General features: G+C 40.4%; 2 protein-coding genes across 2 annotated transcripts; both read right to left on the bottom strand.

Annotated features, from left to right (window-relative positions):
• Nucleotides 1-7,487: 7,487 nt before the first annotated feature.
• Nucleotides 7,488-16,551, bottom strand: tap2a (transporter associated with antigen processing, subunit type a). The gene is made up of 11 exons (XM_033636545.2): nt 15,960-16,551; nt 15,531-15,645; nt 15,307-15,437; nt 14,214-14,419; nt 13,092-13,289; nt 12,818-12,946; nt 12,355-12,543; nt 11,949-12,122; nt 11,575-11,734; nt 10,147-10,283; nt 7,488-8,178 (listed from the first exon to the last, which is right to left on the bottom strand). Exons 1-11 carry the CDS (start codon nt 16,534-16,536, stop codon nt 7,972-7,974), a joined length of 2,223 nt encoding a protein of 740 aa, XP_033492436.2. The 5' UTR covers nt 16,537-16,551; the 3' UTR covers nt 7,488-7,971.
• Nucleotides 16,552-16,816: 265 nt separating this feature from the next.
• On the bottom strand, nt 16,817-22,890 carry psmb9a (proteasome 20S subunit beta 9a). Its single transcript, XM_033636414.2, has 6 exons — nt 22,697-22,890; nt 22,475-22,542; nt 21,946-22,077; nt 21,343-21,472; nt 18,581-18,722; nt 16,817-18,409 (listed from the first exon to the last, which is right to left on the bottom strand). Exons 1-6 carry the CDS (start codon nt 22,745-22,747, stop codon nt 18,282-18,284), a joined length of 651 nt encoding a protein of 216 aa, XP_033492305.1. The 5' UTR covers nt 22,748-22,890; the 3' UTR covers nt 16,817-18,281.
• Nucleotides 22,891-23,077: the final 187 nt, after the last annotated feature.

Below are 23,077 nucleotides of genomic sequence, written 5' to 3'. Positions count from 1 at the left end.
TCAAAATTTCTCATGTATTTTTATGGAACCAATCAATTTTAAGTCTTGAATTACTTTTTAAGGCTTTGTTAAGTGTTTTGGCTGTGACTGTACTAAAAGAAATTGCACTTGGACAACTTTTTTCCATGACTGTATCTATTTCTCACCACATCCCCAAAATACTGATTAAAGAAAAAGAAAAACAAATGAAAAAGAGTGCCCCCAGGTCCACGAGAGGTCTTTGACAAGTGCTCTGCAGAGGTCATGTCACTTCTCTGTTTTGTGGATGGTATGGTACAGTGGGCTCACAGCAGCTCTGCCTCACTTGCCAGCCTGTGGTTTGTGTGGAGTCTGCACACAGGCTTGCCCTCCACATAGACATACAAAAGGCCCCACCACCTTTCCTACATGGGAGCAAAACACACAGACTTTTCTGGCGTTTTTCCCTTCTTTTTTTTGTCGTTGTTGTTTTGCATCTCTCTGTAGTCCTTACACATCTTTTTGTGGTTGTTTTGTGTCGCTTTGTAGACATTTAATGTTTCTTTATGGTAATTTTGTGTCTTTTTGGGTCATTTTGTGTCTCTTTGTGGTTGTTTTGCATCTATTTGTGGTCATTTTGAGTCTTTTCCTGGTCAGTATGTGTTAATTTGAGTCACATTTTGCAGGTAAAGGCTAGGGGGGACCCTGACACTTTGGGCCCCTAGGCCTGTGCCCAGTAAGCCCATTCAGTAATCCGTACATGCCTCTTCCCTGCTGTTAAATAACAGACTATAAGCAGAGCACAAATGATTTAATACACAAAAATATTTGCATACTGTAAAGTGAAATATGAACTGAAGTTACATTAAAAGTCAAAGCGAAAGCACAGAGGTATAAACTTAAATGTCATGATTTTCCCGCTGACACAAAACAAGTATACATCAGATAGGTTACATTCATTTTTTAAATTCTTGAGCCCTTATTTGAACCCTAATTCTCTACATAATTAACCGTCTTGCACTGCAAGGTTAGTCATTATTATCAGATGCCTTGCAGCTAATCTCTGTACAAATCCATAAAACTTTAGTTTCAAGTCTAGTGAAGATCTCAGTGTCTCCAAAGATACCACATGCCAACATGTCAAACTGAGATTTTGGGAAAATGTGTACACAATGATACGGAAGACAATAAGAACATTTCAGTCTGGTGCAATAGTGCAAGGACATGGGTTATAAAATGTCACTAAGTGTGCCGAAAATCAGTCAAACTGGCGTTGGTGTATTCATCATAGGAACTGTTACCTGTTTTTGCAAGCAAACTCTTCGTATACCTTCAATAATGAGCTGGAACGAGCTCATACAGAATACATGTTGTGTGTGATACTGTCAGACAGTGTGGAATAAGAGGATTTCCACAACCATAAAGCTACTCATGAAGAAAACACAGAAACTGTATGATAATGGGTTAGAACTTCAAGTAGTTTTAAAGTTTCAAAAAAGCATTTTTAGACATTAACACAAATGTTGTATTTTCTATCTGCTTGTTCCAACACTTAAGGTACATGTACTTTACTTTAATGTATTACATTAAATCTCCATATTTTAGACATCTGATGCATCATTTTAGATGCATTAATGCATAATGTGTAGTGCAACAACCTTTTGATGTCTCTGGGTACTTTGGGAAGTTGGCTGGAATTTAAAATACAGCTTGAACAATACTTTCCTTTTAAAAATTTGTAATGGTATATATGTCAGTACAACATGTTTAAAAATGTTTATATTTTAATTGCACTAAGATTTTTTTTTTATCATATTGTGTTATCTAATTTCAATACATTAAATGCCCTTTATTCCTTTTTTATTTCATGACACTTGGGGGCACTCGAGATCTATGATTAGTCGGCTATCTTCTGCAAAAGACATCTAGCAGCCAGCCTAAAGTACCAGTTCACCAGACTGAGCAGTTACAGGAAATCACGTGGTTGTCTGGTTGCATGGTGACAGTGCCTGAGATAAGCACTTGGGGTGCTCTTCCTGAAACTTCATCGCAACTCTGTTTTTAGTAAATGATGTCACTCTCCCACCATATTGCCAGAGACTCATGACATCCCATGAACCTGACTGTCTTGGTGTAAGCTTAAACCTCACTATCACCGTCACTATTAAATTATCTATTTAGATGAGAGTGTGGTACTGTGGTGGTGAGAGAGACTGTCCTGTAACTAAGAGTAAACTTTTTCAGTCCCCTCAACCTGATAGTTTTCTGTCCCTGTAGTCAATGTCAGGAGTCTCTAAATTTTAAATCTTCTGATAAAATATACAGTTCTTATGCAAATAAAATAAACTGGAATTGTCAACAGTCATGTGTTCTTTTGTGGCCTCACATGATACTGTCAACTCTCTGCACTTACAAGTGTGTGGGTTACTGTGGATCTGCTGAGCTCCCACAACAAAGAACTGAAGAGCAGAACTGAAAATGCTGCTATATAACAGTGCGGCTGAAAACCACTTCTCAGCCCATGGTGGTTTATGTGTCAGAGCTGTTTTCATGTGTAGTATTGTTTTGTTGCTCTCAATAGATGGCAGTCAAGAGACGTGACTCCACCGTTTGCTGGGACTTCTGAGAATCCCCTAACTTTTACCAAACTGCCAGGCACACAGTTTCCAAGAAATCACGTGGCTGCTGGTAAAAGTGCCAAATACAACCAACTGGGGCGCTGTCACACTGCCGGGGAGGCTTTATCACAGGTCAGGCTTGTTGTGTTGAGATCAGCATTTTGGTATTGCCTTTATTCACAAGCCGGGACTTCCCTAAACTGTGGTGTGGTGTGTATTGAAAGTTATTTCTTGATCATTAACTGAGGAAACCACACATCAACTGCTTCATGTCCCAGAAGTAATTTGACAAACTTCTGCTGCCATAATGTTGCAATTATCACACTCCCCTGGGGAAGTTAGGGGATTCACAAAAAGACAGTGGGGGTTTACCTGACTATAAAACAATACAAAAGATTTTCCTGCTCAGTAAAAATGACCACACAGTGGAGATATATGGTTGCTTATCTGAATAACATTATCCTACAAGATTAATAATTGCACTTTTTTTAACTTTGTGTTGCTCCTATCTGTTCCATTCTCTTCAAACTCATCGGTCAAACAAAGTGAGATGAGGTGTGGAAAAGAAGCTACATTGGTGTCATTTCTGTTGTGCTTTTTGCTGCATCAGTACCTTTTTTTACTTTTGGTTTAAACAAGAGAAGAGAAGCAAGTATTATGTTCACAGACTGTATGTCCGTGATTATATTACAGTGAAGCTAATCTGTCATGTGACTCTTTATCAGCCTGAAATGATTCACTTTTGTTTTGCAGTTTAGTTCCTTTTTTTGTTTGTTTGTTGTTGTACCAACCAGCTAAATTGGTTCAGAGACATAAAATACAATAAAAGATAAACAATAGACTAATATTGTTTAAAAGTTATTACATAATTTCTGTTGCACATCTAACCTAATTAAGGGTAACCTCTGTATTTTTCAACCTGGATCCTATTTACCCATGTTTTTTTGTTTTTTTTTTAACTGACTAATGGAGACAACAAGTTTTGAATTTGTATTGAGTGAAAGTGCTGCAGCTGGCAGCTGCAAAACAAGCTCCAATGTATCCACTCAGGGCAATTGTGCACCGCAGTGGTGTCATTAGGCCTGAGCATCCAAGGCTTCAGCCCTGAATGTTTTATGAATAGCCACAGCTCTAAATATGTAGGCTATATATTTGAAAAAAAAAAAAAAAAGAATAGGCATAATAATATATTTTTTTTAAGCCCAAGATCTAATAATCTGTCATTCCATTCATACTTGTTCTTGGATAGTATATCTAGTTACATTCTACCATTGTTAAGAGATACACATACATTTAACCATGTTTTCGGACTCTTGTCTAGGGCAGTTGTAGTAGTATTGTTTCTGCTCAATATTTACTACAAACAGCTACTCACATTTTTAACATCACAATTAATTCATCATGAATAAAAAAGTCTTAAAAGTATGTTTTTTTTATTTATAAGGCTAAATAAGGTGCCAGAGCGCAATTATAAAGCATTAATATAGAGTTTGTAGAGTTTGTTCATAAAAAAATAATAATAATCCAGGATGAGGATTTCCATGGACCCCCCCTACAAAAGTCAGGGCCAAGACCCCAATGTCTCAAATCCTACAAATCCCTTGGTGTACTGTCAATTTATATCAATTTAAAGTGCTTGTTTTTACCACTGACAGGTTCACATTATTATAAGTACCTGACAACTTATGGATAGGATCCTTTCAGAGATGAAAGAATAAGATCCTTTTTGTTTAAGCAGAAACAGCCCTGAAATGGCTATCAGCAAACCCACCAGTCTCCATTTAAATGAACTGTAATTTTAGCATGCATAGAGCCAGCATATTTTTAGATCTAACTGGGGGCATTCAGGGTTTTTTCCAACCAAACCAGAGTGGGTGATTGTTGGAACAGTGGAAAGACAAACCAGCACCTGTTTTGTGAGTTTCATTTTGTTTTACTGTGTTTTTGTCAGTTTGGTGATAGTGTTTTCTGGGTTATCTCTGGTTAAACAAAAAGGATTTTTCTCTTTAACAAAAAGGTCTGTATATCAGACACAGAATAACAATTATAACTTAGAATAACTTAGCCTGTCAGTGGCAAAAACAAGCCATTTCAGTGGATGTAAACTGACTTTGCCCCAAGTGGTTACATCTCATTGTGTTTTGCTGCTGCCAGATGCAGAACTCTAACACAATACCAGGCCACTTTCAAAAATTGTCTCCATTAGTCACTTGGACACAAAAACATGGGAAAATAGAGTGCAAGTTTAAAAATACTTAAGTTACCCTTTAATGGGTGCCTGTTTTCTTGACTTGCTAACTGAAGCGGTTGTACCTGGAGTAAACATTTGCAGTGGTGGAAAGTAATTGATTACATCTACTCAAGTACTGTACTTCAGTACAATTTCCTTGCACTTGTACTTTACTTGAGTAATTGTGGTTTTATTCTGCTTTATACTTCTACTCCACTACAAATATTATACTTTTTATTTCATTACAGTTATAGATATAGTTAGTTTACAGAGTAAGATTTCACATAAAAACATATGATCATTTTATAAAATACAATGCATTGTTTAAGATTAAACCAGTGGATTCCAACCATTTTGCTTAACAAGCCCCTTCTGACCGCTTGGAGTAATTTCATACAGTTGTATCAGAACTTTACTTAAGTAACAGATCTGAATACTTTTTCAACCACTGAATAATTACAGGATAGATGGCCCTGTGGCACTGATAAAACCTGATTTTAAATATCTTCATAATATCCTGTAAGGGGTGGTACATGGAAAGGATATCATGTAATTGAAAGGACAGAGGCTAAAGTCTCTGTGTATGTCCATCAACAGCCAACTTCCTCCGTCTGTCAAGCTGTATCATGGAAATGAGTTGGTAAAGGCTAACTGTTGCTCTGGATGGGGTCATCAGTCAAATGCCTAAATGTTAATGAGGTCATTACAGAGAAACATGCATACAGTCCAATTTTTGCTGTATGACAGGCTGCGGCAGTTGTTTTGTATCAAATCACATACATCGCTGTGACAACTGCTAAAAATAATTAACAAAGGCTGGACACCTAAAAGTTAGAGGAGTGTCAACCAAACCAGGATGCTTTCGGTCACAAGACCTTGGGCTGAGCTGTGGTTTGGCTGAGTCATGCAGCAATTCATTACACAACACAGTAGAGAGAGAAAGTGAAAGAGAAGAGAAGGGACTTTCCAGCTCGGCAGCGTGGTGGTGCAGTGGTATGGTAGAGAACTGGTTAGGCAAAAGCTTTGTAGCACATACACATATCCAAAGACACATAGAGAGCACATGTAAATGCACAGTGAGGTTTGGGGGTGGACATGACATTTTTCTAGTACATCACAATGATAGATACACCCACATGGTCACTACATCATCTTTTTTTTTTTTTTTTTGTCTTAACACCCTATGTTTTCTAACTTTTTATGCATGCTGTCAGCCATTTTGTGTTAAGGTTTTTGAAGTCCTAACCCTAAGATGGCGGTCACTCTCGGCATTTGCTTTCCACATGTTTCCCTCCCGCCTTTGTAACCCACAGGCGGCACACTTGCTGATGGGAAGCGGCAAAGTTTACTGATGAGTCACTGTGATGAATAGTTTTTCCAAACTGCTGGATTTTTTTTAGAAAATAAGAAAAAGCTTTGTTTTCAGTTGTCCACACACATCTTGTAGCTAATCAATAGGATTTAAAGAAGTTTTAATAAGTACCAACAGCAAACAGCAGATCAATTTTCACCCATACAAAGCATGTTATCATTTTGGTTAATGTTAAAACTTAAAATATATGAATCTAAAGTTAGGAGATATTGTAGGGTGTCCAAGGGAAGCATAAGAAGGACAAACAATCTTTGGACATGTTTTAAATGTACTGAAAAATAATACATATAGCTGTTTCAGTGTGACATCCTAATGCCAAAGTGTCCTCCAGTTTGTGTACATACCCCCACATTTTTACAAATCACTCTTACTGCTGTATTTGCACTTTCAGAGAGACGGAAAAAGAGATAAAAAACATTTACATAACTGAAGTTTTAAAAATCTCACATACATTAAACTCCTTAAATGTGAACTAACTTGTCTGTGGCACGTGACTTCAGCTGCCATTTTGTGGCTGCACTTGGCTGCGTCTTGACAAAATGGCGATGAATGTTGCCAGAGCATAACCTGATCTTTGTCGACAGAGGGGGTTGGTGTTTTGATATGCCGCTTATCACTTCACTGTACTTCCGGTGTTTATGATACAAACCACCAGGCATCTTTCCAAAATGCCTCACTGCCAGAAACAAAACATCAGTCAGGGACTTTCCAGGTTAGCTCTAACAATAAAACCCAACCCCCACTGTATGGAGTTCAGATAAGATATACTTTATTGATCCCCCAGAGAGCAAATTCAAGTATCACAGCAGCACAAGACAAAAAAGAAGAAAAAAAGAGAAAGAGAAAAAAATGAATAGAAATAAAAATTAAAAATAATACTAGATAAGATAAAATAAAATAAAATTGCTACATCGAGTTGTTGCACTGCATCAAATTGCAGCCCTTAAAATCAGAAATAAAATAGACACAACAGGTGCTGATATGTGATTAGAAAAACTCACCTAACACCTAACCAACATACGAAATTCTTAATCACCATGCTCAATTATGATGGAATAATCTAATTTTTTAGATTTTTAGGAGACAGGTTTTCTCCTTTTCATCCTACAGTGCAGTATGAATCAAGTCAAGCCAAATGAACTTGCAGGAAACCTGCAAACTCTGAATTTTCACTGTAGAATTAAATGCTAACCTAAACTAAATGCATATTTTTTGCATAGACTTAAAATAATGCCCTTTAGGTTTGTCCTATGACTGCTGTGAAAGAACTTATGTGACACAAGGCTTGAAAAATACAAAAAACAAAATGTCTGATGCCACTGATCAGTCTTTAATTTGGGACATGAAACAACCTTTGTACATGTTGATTATAAATGAGAGTTTATGGTGTCAACTGTGTGCTGTCATATCACACTTTATTCATCGAAAGCAACAAACAAGGACACAAAATTTAAAAAAATATTGTCCACATATATCCATCTGAAAGAAATCACTCATATATTTAATTTGATTTATTTACAATACCTAATGTAATTTCAACATTCCGCAAAATAAATAAGAACAGATGTATACCGCCGTAGTTTAGAAGGCCAAATATCTTAAATTTCTAAAAAACAAACAAACAAAAAAAACATATGGGTCCATATTCTTTCATTTCAATATTTATACAAAAATATTTACATAAACTCCAGCTTGTTCTCTAACATTTTTTTCTCACATGCAGCATAGTTCTACAGAACATTTCTCTCACAGGCTACATCGAGCTGAAGCATAAAGTTACTGACAATAGTTTGTTACTGTGGTGAGTTTTCCTCAGTGAAGAGCTTCTCTCTCAGTTTGTAGTAGCTCCCCTTCTTGTCCATCAGTTCCTCGTGAGTCCCTTGCTCCTGAACTCTGCCGTCGCCGATCACAACAATCTGATCTGCCTTCTCAATCGTCTTCAGCCTATGTGCAATCACCAGCAGTGTCTGGTTGGGAAAACTAGCCAGGGCCTGCTGAATCTGTGCAGAGTCAATGACAGAAATGTTTATTTTACCGTATTTCTCTTTTTCAGTAGAAACAGAGACAAAGGATGACAGTAGAAACATTTTGATATATTAGTTAATGTGTACAGTGAAATATAAAGAGATAAATAAAGATATATAAAGTTGCATCATTTCACCAGACTTATCAGGCTTTGCACATTCAGACACATATCATTACATTAGTGCTCCTTTGGAAAAGTTTAAAGGAGTATAAATGAAAACATAAAGGACACAACTAATTTACTGAGAGTGTAAATGATCGGATGTTAGTGAGCACATAGAGCATGCAAGATCAGTGACAGAGAAGTCATTAAAAACTATGTCATTTATAAGATGAATTAAATAACATTTCTTTAAGATTGGCCAGAAAAACCCATTTGTTATGATAAAGTTGGACATTTCTATGAAAGCCCCAGTGAAACCAAATTGAGTGTCTTTAGCTTCTGTACTGCAATGTGTTTCCCAGTGAAACAGAATATTTGATTGGTGCACAGTTATGAGGGGGAATTAAATGCCATTGGATTTCATTTGATTGGACGACTAAAAAGTGGGCAGATTAAGAGTTTAGTGGCACTACAGCAGACTGCTAGCACGGAGCCAGCCAGTGGCTACACACACACACATCACCCTCACCATTAGATCAGGATGAGGGAGAAATTAATGAACGAATCAGTTCCAGAGAATGTAATGGCCTTGGCTACTGTGCTGGCCATTGCCATCTTGGTTTTTTTTGGAGCAGGAGGTGACTATAATTAGATGAGAAAGTGGAGCTGTGGAGGAGAAAGGGGTGGATCTGACTCATAGGCTGTGATGATGCCTTGAATGTAGCCTTTTCTCAAGTGCCCTTGCCTTTAAGTATGTGTAACTTTAAGCCTTAATAAAATGCAAACAGGTGAGTTATATAAAAATTCACTCCCTGTACAGTTGTCATGAATGTTTATATTAGCTATAGCGACCAAGAATGTGGGGTATTTTTTGGACCAGACTGCAAATATGGAGCCAGCCTCAAGTTGGCACTTCTGCATTGTTTTAATTTTTCAGCCCTGTAGGTTGTCACTTGATTAAATCTCAGCCACATTGTTTTGGAAATGAAAACAAAGGTTTGATTGCTGACAAGTGGGTGTGTCATGACAGTGAGGCCCAGATAGTGTAATGCTGACCAGGTAGTAATATGCATCTGGGAAAGAGAGGCTAAGCTAATCATGTGCTCCATGTAACATTAGTTGCTGAAGCAGTCTACTGTAAAATGCATTGCGCATAATCTGAAGCTGTCACAGATACCACTTTCCTCAAGTGAATAAATTCTAGTCCATGACCCGTAACCACAGTATTTTAGAGAAAGGAAGACACACTGATGAACCATGCTGTTATTATCTAGCTTCTATCTCTGTGCAGCTAAAAGTCGCTTCGTACTTGCTTAAGTAAGCACAAGTCATATTTTGTTTTACAGGAAGACAGCATGTTTGGTTTTTGATACAGGCATAAACACATGTTAAACAGGTGCACAAAATGACCAGTGATGTGTGATTTTTTTAATTTAATCTCAATTTTAAGCAGTAAAAGACATTTGGCTTGCACAATTGCAACTACCCCACATGTAGGTCTACATGTTGAAATATCAATGTTGACATGAGTATGAGCTGGGTGGACACACTTTAAAGGGAAGCACTGCACATGAATCTTCTGTGGCGCAAGTTTTGCGAAAATGTATCTTCTTCCTCTAGAGCTTTGAGCTATGAACACTAAAAACATGCAAAGATTTAATTTCTGTCAGTCAGGTCTTTATTATCGGGCTAGAAACTCAGTCCTATTCTACACTCATGCAGCACTTCCGCTATACATTTATTAAATACTGACAGTATGTTATCTGATATACAAACATAGTGACTTCTGGCCCTGGTTTGCACATAAATAGACACTACTGTGTTATGAGTTGTGACATACCTTATTTTCACTCTCAGCATCCAGAGAGCTGGTTATTTCATCCAGGATCAGGACCTGTGGCTGTCTCACCAGAGCTCGAGCAATGGCGATCCGCTGCCTCTCACTCTTGGATAACCGGCCGCCACCTTCACCCACCTCTGAGATATGGACATTATAAAATCATAATAGGTGGAGATTCAAGCAGTGGTGTAGTCTACGTGATACGCAGGTATACACCGTATACCCACTAAGAAAGCTCCAGGATTTCCGCATACCCACTTAAAAATGTGCAAAGATCCGTAACAATATAGTTTTGTGACAGAACTTTAACTTCAGTGATTTTGTTTCGCAAATACTGGGTAAATAACTGCAATAAAATACATTTTGCAGGGGAATGCGTCTCCTCTTTTCCCCTCCATTCATAAAATTCACCCTGTGCACTCTACCGCTACAACGCCCCCCCCGTGGTTTGAGCTGATGTCAGTCACTTGTACGGTCTAATGCAGTCCAATCCAATGGTTATGTCATAAATGCTATTTTTACGAAGCTTAACTTTATACATTTTGGGTTTTTGTTGACATTGTCAAAAAGGTGATAATTATACATTATTTTTATTATAGAGGTCATAGTGGATGGTGCTGGTGTACTGGAGTGCATTATATTGTGCGGTGTTCTCATAATTTTGCCCAATCCATTAACATATATTGAGGGGGACAAAATATTAGGAACACTTTAATATATTACACTCCAGTACGCCAGCACCACCCAGTACAACCTTAATAATAAACATAAAGTTTAATTATCACCTTTCTGACAATGTCAACAAAAACTGAAAATTTAAAAAGCTTCATAAAGTAGAATGTATGACAGAGCTGTTGGATTAGATTGCACGGGTGGACCTAATACTGACAAAATACTGTTGAGGGTACTAAATATGGGTCGCAACCAATAATGGATATTTTTTAACAAATATCGTCTCTCCGTCTCGTTTAAGTGTGAGGTGTGTACTGCCATAGCGAAACTTAGGGGTACGGTCAAATCGGACACAAATATGGCGGCTCACTGGTACCCATGAATAGGTCACTGCCAGGCCTCCCTACGAGGCTGGGAGGGAATCATCACAGTATACCCACTACAATAAACTAGACTACACCACTGGATTCAAGGTGTGATGCAGAAGGGTATGAGGATTTAAAAACACATATACTAGAGGTATGGTGAGCCCCAACCCCCTAAAATAATGCATGTGTTTATTTAGTCTTTATAATGCACCAATTGATTCTACATGAATGTTTAAGATAACTAAATAAATGTTTAAAAACATCCATCTCTGCAAAAGATATTTCCTTCTTCATTCACTCAACCTCTAACATCCAAAGCAGGTTTCTACAGTATACAGGCACTCAGGCATGTAACACATCACAAAGGGTGGTGGTTGAAAGCGTTCACCTGTATCGTAGCCTTTCTCCAGCTGCTTGATGAAGTCATGGGCGTAGGCTTTGCGTGCTGCTTCCTGGATCTCATCCAGTGAGCATTCAGCAAGTCCATAGGCGATGTTGTCTCTGATGGAGCCAGAGAAGAGCACAGGCTCCTGACTCACCACTGCAATCTGTTAAACACAGTCTCATCAGCTGAATGAATAACTCATGTTCTTTAAAAAAAACATTATCTGTTATTCTTCACAATAGATTTCTTCCTGTAGGAGGGTAAAATATTATGTTGCATTTGAAGCTATAAGCTATTTAAATTCATATAAAAGACTAAAATGTTCTAAGACAAAGTGGTGTGCATTAACCAAATATAAAAAAGCTGTAACGACTAACCTTCTGGTGGAGGAAACGGTGGTCATAGGATTTCAGTGGCTCATTGTCCAATAGAATTTCTCCACTCTGGTGCTCATAGAAGCGCTCCAACAGACTCACACAGGTGCTTTTTCCCTCTCCAGATGGACCCACCAGTGCAGTCATCTGACCTGACTTCAACTCCAAAGAAAAGTCCTAAAACAAGGAGAAAACAATGAACACAGAAAATGAATTTTGTGTCTGTAATGTGTCTGTAGTTTCCTCTACATACGTTTGTAGGTAACTGTAACTGTTTGGGAAGGAATGCCTGTGTTAATAATTCACTTCTGCTTGTCACCTTCTTGTTTTCTTCCCATTATTCATATTTTTTTTCATGAACAGTCTTAATTTAAGAATTCTTCTTTTCTACCTGCCAGTCAGACCTCACCTGCAGCACTATTTTGTTGGGGTATGAAGGATAGGCGAAACTGAGGCATCGGAAACTGACATGTCCCATCAGCTGATCAGGTTTGAATTTCCCCTCCATGCTGACCTCAGGCTTTCGGTCCAGGTACTCAAACACTTTCCCAGCAGCCCCCACCGAGTTCAGCATGTCGCCAAAGATGTAGGTGAGTGTCTGAAAGATGGCAGTTATAAAACGGATCATTTAATAACACGCTTTCATTTATAAAGTCGGAACTGTGAAAGGGAAATATTTTTGCAAGTAGTCATATGTTTAGAATAGTGATGAACAGGCATAATATATCTGCTCGCTTAAAAGCTAAAAGCCAATGAGAATAGCCTTCCTGAGGACATGAAATCTCATACTCCTCTTTTAAAAGCCGCAAAACTTTTTTTCAACAATGAGTATAGTGTGTGCATGAGCTTATTAAAACCAAACAGTTGTATACCCTGATGTTGTCTCCAAGGTTTGACTGGTAGAGGATAAAGGACACCAAAGAGCCAGTGGTCATCTGTCCACTCCGGATGAACAGCCTGCCATAATACAACATAAAGACCTGCATGCCCAATCCTGTCAGCTATACACACAAGCACCCACACAAACACAAACACACACACAAAAAGGAACACATACTGTTACATAAGGTTATATGTAATAATATGCTTAACACCACTTGATCTCCAAAAAACAAAATTTTACAAAAAATTTAAAAAACATCTCACCCTCCGTGAGAGCAGGTAAACAGCCCTGACAGTGTCCCGGCGGGTCTTGAGGTTGTGTGTATCCATCAAGCGGACGTCATAGCGACGGGCCTCATGTTTTTCTGCGTTAAAGCTCCGTACCACATGAATACCGGATACGACTTCATTTGCAACTTCATTTGCCAGAGCCATTGAATCCTGCACTGCCAGGGACAGCCGCTAAGGAAAGGAATAAAATAGGACAATGGATTTCTTCCTTTTTTTCAAATAATTTAAATGATCTAAAACTTAAGTTGAATACATAAGGGCAAACCACCATGTACATTGGTGAAAAAGAAAGGAAAAGCAAATCATGTTAATGTGATTCAACATCTAAAAAACCACAACACTGGCAGTTTCAAAAGAACAGCACAACAAATGCTTTAATAATAATTTTCTCTGTCTAAAGCCTGATTTATGGTCCTGCGGCGTACCTACGTCGTACCTACGTCATTGCCGTGACGCCGTCGTGAACCCTTCGAACTTCTCCGTCACTCCATTTTGTCGCGGTGCAATTCACCGCCAGAGTGGTAGGGGGCTGCGTTCCTTTCCTGAACGGTTATCGTCGTCTCTTGATTCTTTGTTTAGCTTCCGGCTTTTCCGGTCACAGAGAAATGAACGCGGAGCACGGACAGAAGGCTCCATCCATATCCATACAGTACATCGCAACAAAAGATGTTTAAAGATGGCGGGGATTCGCGGCGGGCATGGCGGAGTCTAGAAATACGGAACCAGAAATGCATTGCTACCAAGCAAACCAATCACAGCCCTCTCGGTCTGTGCTGTGTCTGCGTCGCCTCGATGTGTAGTTACATTTTTGGGGAGGTGCACGTCAGGCTACGCCGGGGGCTATGGTGAGCCTTCTGCGTAGCCACGTACCCTACGACGTAGCGACGTCGTCGATTTAACGAAGGACCATAAATCAGGCTTAAGCGCCATTGTCTTTTGAGAGATTTAAGGACCTATCTGCTAAATCACTTTAAATGTAAGAAATTTTTGATCAGTTGAAATGCCCAAGCATTTCTGTAATTAATAACATATACTGTATATACATATAAGACTGTGGTTCTAATGTAAATTTAACATTTTTTAACCTGCTTTTACCTGGTAGTGTGTGTCATAGATGTTCTGAATGAGGCCAGTGATGGGCGTCTCCATCAGTACGAGGAATGTTAGCTTCCATGAAAGATTCATCATCAGGGAGATCATGCCCAGTGTCTTGATGAATGTCCTTAGCAGAACATTGACATTAAGACCCACTGTTCTTCCCATCAAGTTGGTGTCTTTAGACAACCTGGATGTGATTTCACCTACACAGAAAATGAATAGAAAAGGTCTTATCTTGTCCAATATGCCGTGTCTGGCCTTGGGCTGTCCAGTCCTGTGCTCGCCTGCACTGTCACTTTATTACTTCAGCCAAGGAGGTTACTGTATGTTTTCAGTTTGGCTTGCTTGTTTGTCTGTTTGCCAGGATTACAAAAAAACAACTGGCACGATTTTCATGATACTTTTTGGAAGGTTGTAGCTTGACCGAACCCATTAAAAGGATCTAAAAGGATCAAATCAAAGGGCAAACACACAAATTCATTAATTCATCCATCTTCTAACCCCCGCGACCTCTTGAGGGTCACGGGGGGGCTGCAGCCTATTCCAGCTGACATCGGGTGAGAGGCAGGGTACACCCTGGACAGGTCGCCAGACTATCGCAGGGCTGACACATAGAGACAAACAACCATTCACGCTCACATTCACACCTACGGACAATTTAGAGTTATCAATTAACCTAATCCCCAATCTGCATGTCTTTGGACTGTGGGAGGAAGCCGGAGTGCCCGGAGAGAACCCACGCTGACACAGGAAGAACATGCAAACTCCGCACAGAAGGGCTCCCACGCCCGGGATCGAACCGGCAACCCTCTTGCTGTGAGGCGAGAGTGCTAACCACCACACCACCGTGCCGCCCAAACACACAAATTATTTTTCACCTTTTTTTTTATAACATTGCAAGTTAGGGCATGTGGTCTTGGCGGAAGTCTGGGCTCTCCAAGTGTCCTTCTAGTTCTGTCTCATTTTGTCCTAAAATGCCCCGTCTTGTCCTTTCTTTATATGTTATGTTGAGCTTACATGTTCTGTCCTTCATGTGCACTGAGAAATTATTTAGACAGTATATTTGCAAGTTACCTTATAAGAGCCTTACCTGTCTTTATGGTCTCAAAGAATCCAATTTCCTGTTTGGTCAAAGCTCCAAACAGCTTGGCTTTCACTCTGCATGTGAAGGCATTGATGGCACAAAGTAAGAGACCCCCTCTGCAGCCTGCACTCACAGAGCTGACCAATCAAAGAGAAAGTCCTTTAGATTTTATCAGTGACACATAGATTCACATTGTTGGATGAATATAAAGGAAAAGCATTGTCCCATACCTGCCCAGAGAGAACAGGCCCATGAAGAGGAGTGCAGATATGAATTCATTTGGCTGATAGTGACTACCGAGGATGTCAATGACTCTGCCAGTGTAGAAAGGGATGAACATCTCACCTGAGAAGAGACACAGGTACACATAGTCAGATATACACAGAGAGACAAAGATCGCCTATATCAGCCAGGCAAAACAACAGAGTCGCCAAAGAACAGAGTACCAGCTCTTCCAGGGCTAGTGTATGTATTTCCACATCAAGATTCAAATGTAAAAAATATACAAATAAGGTCTATAATGAAAGACATATTTACAGTGTTTTAAACACTTTAACTGTGTTTAATAGTTTATAACTGACCATACGCTAACTGCTCAATCCCCTTAGCATCTCTTTACTATTGGATGAAATCATCAATATCTGATGCAGCCTACTTACACAGAACAGCCAGCGTCAGGAAAACAATCCCTCCAAGCAGCAACAGATAGTCGGGTTTGCAGAGGTGTAAAACTCTCACCAACAGCACCCTGGCTTTCTGCTTCTTCTCTTTACCGGCGGCCGCATCATCTGTGTCCGGGATGGTGATTTCCCAAAACAGTGCACCAGCCAGCGACGCTCCGGCACACATCAGCCAGCATCTCATATCCGCCAGCAAGCCACACGGAGTCTCCTCATGATAAAGCGCTTCGGTCCCGGTCTCAAAGACCGCGGGCAGCAGACTGTGCACCGTTATAAAACGAAGCAGCAAGGGTTTAAGATGTCCGAGGCTGAGCAGAGTCACAGCAATTAAAGCCAGCCACCGGAGAGCCGCAGAAACCCAGAGACGCGCAAGATGCCCAAACACGTTGTGAGCCACGACAAATCCTGATGCGTAAAACAATGAAAGGTCGACGCAAACTGCTAAGGTCAAAGCAACGGCGTTGCGGATTACTGTTGCTGTATTACCTGCCATTTTCCAGCAATAGTCGTCCCCGTATGACCTACTCTGCTGCGAGACCAGCGTTTTAGTTTTCATCAACTTTCGGTTTCATCTTCTGAGAGGACCAGGGGTTTCCCTGAAATCCAACTGCAGAGCACCAAACTAAACTTTGAATCAGGACAATTTGGCATGCTTAAACTGAGTGGTTACACGTGAACTATTTCTAATTCCTTATTGGTATCTTCATCCTACCAGGATGTAAACTACAGTTATAACATATATTGTCAGTGTCTGGGACAGCATCCTCCCTTAGAACATAAAAACATCTTAAAGGAATGGTTCATTGTAAAGAAGTCATAAAGAAGTCATCAAAAAATGTCTTGCAACACAGGGTTTTTATTTTATTCCAAATTTCACACAATCTGTGGGCACTATGCACTACAATAATGTAAATTTAAAAAAGCAGTAATTGTGTCCAGTCTGCAACTGTAAATCATGGAGGCAGATGACCAACTTAATCTAGTCTTCATATGGAATGAAAAACACTTCTGCTAAGTAAAGGAAAAGGGTGACATAATCCTGGGTGGTGCAAAAAACTGACTTTCACTTTTTGGTGAAATGTTTGTCAGACTGAACACATCACACAGACAAGGGCTGCTGCTAATGTTAGAGAAACTTTCTGTGGGAGTATTTATAGTGAGGCCTAAGGTATGTCACAGGTGCTGCAGGTTTTGTCAAATTAACTTTTTTTTTTACTCTGCCACTCAGGCCCATTAAAACATAATTGGTAGTGCAGCCTCCTTGACTGTTTGATGAGCCTTGCAACAAGTTTAATGAAAGGAAGAGGCCTCTGATGACCTGGTGGCTAGAGAAAAACACCACTTGATAGACACAGTAACCATTTCCATGTCGTATGCTGTCAGAATTACATGCAGGGATGTTGTCTCAGTAGTTTTTCCTTGGCAGAAAAATCAATAAAGGCCTGTAAGATTCTTGTTTGTTACATGTCAGAGTCTCTTAAAGCTACAGTTGGTAAATTTTCTGATCATAACCAACAGATAATTTGTGGAGAAAAAAAATCAAGCCCCTCCTCTCCTTCCTATGCTTCTAATGACATTTGCTAGAATCTACTTGCTGCACCAAAACCAACCAATCAGAGCCGAGGAGTCTCTCAAGCAGCTGTCAGTCATGTCAATCACTGCTCTTGTGCAGTCAAACTAAGCAGCACTGGTTAAATAGGAATCGAGATTTTGTTACTGCATTCTCACCTCAGAGTTTCCGGAACATATTTTAGTGCACTGTTTAGCTGCAAAATGTGACAGTTTGTGATAGGTGGTGAGCCGCCCACCACCTGGGCCAACTTTCTAATTTTACAGCTAAACAGCACATTGAAAGATGTTTCTGTAAACATCATTGCCTGAGAAATAGGCAGTAATGGAATCTAGATTTATATTTGATCAGCACTGCCTATAGTTTGACAGTTTGACTACAGTTGATGAGCAGAGTGACTGACCCCTGAGTTAGAGACTCCTCAGCTCTGATCGGTTGTTTTCGTTAGTGTGGTAGAAATGCTACAGGGCATTAGAGTGAGAAATGTGATTTTTTTTCACAGACTATTTGTCTCAGTTAGTGCTCTGTGAATAGTGATAGTGATTGTTTCAGCAAATATGACAAAAGTTTTTTTTTAACCCTTGTCCAATATTTTTTTAGTTTACAAGCTGAATTATTTGACAGATGAGCCAAAAAGTGTGAGTGTGGTGGTTATTGTGAGCAAAACAAAATCTAATTGCATTATGCATGACAGTGGCTTGGCAAACTAGCGATAAAAAACTGTATATGTATCACTGATCAAAGAAGGTGGGCAAGTCATTTCCAAGAATGACTTTCTCCTCTGTGCTGTGTTCATCAATGATGACGATATAAGCCACACCACCACTGGAGCCATCCCGGTTCATTGCCAAAGACAGAGCTACAACAGACAGAAAGACAATAGGAGACGGAGTTACACAGGTGAGGAGAGTTTTTATAGGTAGATATATTAATATGGAACAATAAAATGATGAGAAGCAGCAAATGTCTGATTGCTATTTCACCATCTAATAAACAAAAAAAAACTTTCTATGGAAAAAAAACAACTTACTGTTGACAACAAACTGCTGGCACTCCTCCTTGCTCATGCCCCTGCGATACTCAGCATCAACAAACCCATAAACATATGAGCTGCCAGAGCCTCCAATTGCAAATGGCTGCCTTGTTAGGAGACCATTAAGGGTTGCAAACACCTGAGAGAGGTCAGAGGGCACAGACAGACATAGAAAGGAGAAAGACAGTTCACAATATCATTCTGTATAAACACCTATAACATTAAGGACCCTATCTTACACCCAGCACAGGCACAGTGCACCACAACTGTCATTGCTAGTTTTAGACTGACACAGATGTCATTTTCATGGCCAGCACCCAAGCTGCGTAAGTAGCTATGTACTTGCGCCACTCTGTTTGTCTGGTCTGTCACATTGTTGCCTCATTGTTATTTTGAGGCTGCAGGAAACGATTAAATTGTGCCATTGACCAACAAAAACCTGGTCAAAAGTCAGAATGGCACAGTATTGTTACTGCTACTTAAAGCCCCTACAAGGAACTTTCATTTTGAGTTGATTTTGGCGACCCTGTGGACAAAAGTGGCAGTGTTTTGCCGGAATGAAGCCTACATTTCCCATGAGATCTAGTGCGTATTGCCGTAAAGACGCTTACCTGGCTCGCGCATGTGTTTGTTTTGGGGATGAATGAAACAACAAGACGGGAAAACTTTGCCCCTGCTCCTATCGGGGATCCCAGCTCACCTCTGCCGCACCCCAGCTCCACCTCTCCGGCATAAGCGCCACCGCCGCCGGGGTAAATGCAGCGGTCGGCTGGTAAGGCCGAAGGCCTGTTTGACGAGCACTTCCACGGCTTCTTGGACTGAGTATGGAGCGGTGCCTTGCCTCTTTATTTCTCGGCACTCGCTGGACCCTGTCGATGCCTGGCTGGTACCTGTCGTCGCCCCGGATGAGGTGTTCCAGCCCCGCGGCCCCCACTCTCCTCGTCCCCACACGAATCTGCGCAACCTGCGGCCTCTGTGTGTGGCTCCCCGGACAGCTAACGCCGTGGACCTGCCGGCTCCTGCCAGGATTGGGCTGGTAAATGCTAGATCGCTAGCGAAAAAAACGTTTATCCTGAAGAATTTCCTGACTTCCCGAGGATTGGATTTTCTCTGTGTGACTGAGACGTGGCTGACTGTTGGTGAGTCCAGTGCTTTCACAGAACTTTTACCCAGTGATTGCTGCTATTTTAACTCCCCGCGGATGTCGGGTCGAGGAGGAGGAATAGCCACTATTTATAAGAGTCACTATAAATGCAAACAGCTAGGCAAGATGACGTGTGCCGTCTGAGTGCCGTAAATCGTTTTGTCCTGGAAGCAACCTGTGGCAGACCCGGAGCCAGTTTCCTAAAGGTATGGATATAAACTATATAGAAATAGCTTATCTTCACACCGATGGTCTCATTTGCTGTTGTAGGTCACGCACAGACATCAGCAGAAACGAGAGACTTTTGAATATCCAGTTAAAAGTTCCTTGTAGCAGCTTTAAAGGGCACATTATTCAGATAGTAACATGTGCCTACATAGGCAGGTTAACAATGCACATACACTCTGCTTGTTAAACACAGAGGGAGCTGATAGATTGTGTGTGGATAAATTAATACATTATTGATAAGGAAGTTATTAATCACATTCTCTAAAATGTGAACATTGTAGAGAGCAGAGCAGACGAGGGAAACATTGTGGCATTTACACACAAGAAGCAACATAACTTCAATGATTACTTCAGAGGCTTAACGTTAATTTCTGTTTCCTCTGTTAAGTTTATAACTACAGTTTTTTGTTTTGCTTCTGAAATGTCCCACGATATTTGCTGCAGTGACATTATGCCTCGAACTGCATTACTCTGTCAGAAAGCTGCTCACTTCTTAAATTTGACGAATCCACTATGTGAGAACAGTGGGCCAGGTACAGGCACACTGGCTTTTAAAGGGAATGGGAGATGACACTCTGACTGACTGAATTCATGTTACACCAAAACCACACCTATGATTCATTAAGGGAATAAATATAACCCATTTGTCCATTGCGTATTACTTTGCACCAGGATCATGTGCCATTTAACCAGCAAAAAAAGTGGAGTTGACTAAATCCTAAATGCACTTGTGCCATAAACTTCATATTATAAATCGTTATAAATGGGTGTTGGCTAGACAAGATCTAAGCAATCTAAGCAATTTCACTATCAATTTAGCAAAAGTTGCAAACAATAATTTTGACATCATTACATTATTTTTCCCAGTAATCTTTCTTGCTTAGAGGAGCTGTATGCAAAATTCAGAGCAAATCTAACATTTAAGTCAGGATTGCCTACACACAATCTCAACAAAGAGGTGGATGAGCTGGTGGCTAGCAGCTACCTGTGCTAACAAAGCAAACAGTGCTAACACTGGCAACAGTCCTGACAGAGTTGATGGTGCTAACATGGGTGGGACAGTGATGTCAGCTGTAACTGACGTATGAGCGCAGTGCAGGGCTGGGGCAGTTAGCTAGCCAGTGGGACACACACACACAGACTCGTATGCACTAACATGAACATGTGACCGGCCCTGCTACCATGATGACGAAAAGAGAAGCTGGGATTACAACACACACACAGGGTGTGTGGCTTCATTCTCTGCTCAGGATGCCATTACTGCACTATATTTTTACACTGCAAATACTTACTTGCTGCTAGAATAATGCTCTGAATGTCATATACAGGACCTTTAAGCCTGAAACTCTTCCCTCCAGAATGGAGTCAACTACATATGTTTACTGACCTGTCCTCCATCTCTTCTGTCCCAGCCGGCCACAATGAGATGTGCAGACAGCTCCTCCTTGTACTTGTACGAGATGTTCCTCACTAGAGTTGCAGCTGAGCAAACCTGGGGGTCCTCATCTATCTCAGTACTGACAGAGGAAGACACAGAAAAAACTTACCGTAACAGTGTCTCCCATAAAAATTAAATGCGGTGTGCATTATAGTTTAGACTCACAAGCACTTTTGAAGGCAGATACAAATTAATATCTTTAGATTTAAGCTGCCAGTAGTGAAACTTGGTGATGAATGTTAAACTTTAAAGCTAAATTATTTCACTCAGTGGAAATTTCTGTATTATACTGAGATTTGCTCATAGAATTTTAATGTCTGGCAGGATTAGAAAGCTTCACAAACAACATTTACACACTTAAGTGATATTATTATCTGAGCTCATAAATATATATAAAACGTGCAAAATAGAAGTCCTTACTCATTTCGTGGGCTGTGTCGGTGTACTTGGAATCAGGAGGCACCTCCAAACACAGCAGTATACTAATAGTCCATATATGTTTTATATTTGATAAAGGGTAACAAGTTTATCTGTCTTCTAGTGTGTATTTACCTATGGACATCGAGCTGGTAGTTGACTATCTCAGCGATGGTCTGAGCATCAGCAGCAGAGCCTGACAGAGCACAGTAGATCTTATCATGGAGGGGACACAGCTTGTTCATCACCCTGTTCACCACTGATGCCCTGCGTGGAGGGATGAAAAGGGAGTGTGGATTGTGGGTTGTTCATACTGTGTAAATCTTGGCAGGTTCATATTTACCCCTTCTTTTTTTTTTTACATAGCCTACTAAACATATGCACATTTCTCTGCACTTTTTGCATTTCTGGTTAGATGCTACACTGCATTTCATTGTTTCGGTACATGTAGGCCTACTCTGTGAAATAACAAAAAAGTTAAAATTAATCCAAACAAGGGGGGGATTCTGCATGTCAGCGATGATGGCGAGGTGGAAGGATTTCGGGTCAGTATGCATGTGAACTTTAAGAATACCTGGTGTCTTAGCAAAGATTTTTGCAGGTAGAACTGGACACACCGTGCATGCAAACAGAAGCGCGCGCACACACGCACGCACCAACTTACCCTGCAGACACTCGGGAATCAGACCCCAGCACGACCCCTCCATCAAACTCTATGGCAATGATGGTTGTCTACAAACAAAGGTAAAAGCATTAAATAGGCTATTTCAATAATTCACTCCACTCATCCGCAATTCCACATGCGGCCCAGAAAGTCACAAGGTTTCAGCGCTGCGCACATTAATAGACCACCAAATTTTTCAAACATTACAAATCTTATACTTACTCCGGTTTTCACCTCCGCAGACAACCACTCTGGCCCCGATTCTTCCAACATGCTGTTAATCTGGTTACGACAACAACGACTGTACCAGTCTGCCAGGGAAGTAATGGTGACGCCAGGTGCAAACCGAAGCGTTCAGTCGAGGTGTCCCGGTTATATAAAGTATAACGTTCTCTTGCTTTCGGAAATCGCCTTTACTGCTCTTAAATTGTTTACGGAGCGTTTGGTTTTGAACAAATTAAGCCTTCAAACATCAGACGGACTCCATGTTTTCCTGAATTAAATCGAAATTGAAAGTTAAGTTGTTCCTCTGCAACGAGCTGTTCACTCGCATTGAAACTACAGGAGTATCACTGAAATGTGCGCATATTTCAACTCAGTGCG

This window comes from Epinephelus lanceolatus, chromosome 16, assembly GCF_041903045.1.
Source record: "Epinephelus lanceolatus isolate andai-2023 chromosome 16, ASM4190304v1, whole genome shotgun sequence".
NCBI lineage: Eukaryota > Metazoa > Chordata > Actinopteri > Perciformes > Serranidae > Epinephelus > Epinephelus lanceolatus.
Note: the sequence above shows the minus strand (reverse complement) of the source record. Positions and strands in the feature narration are given on the sequence as shown.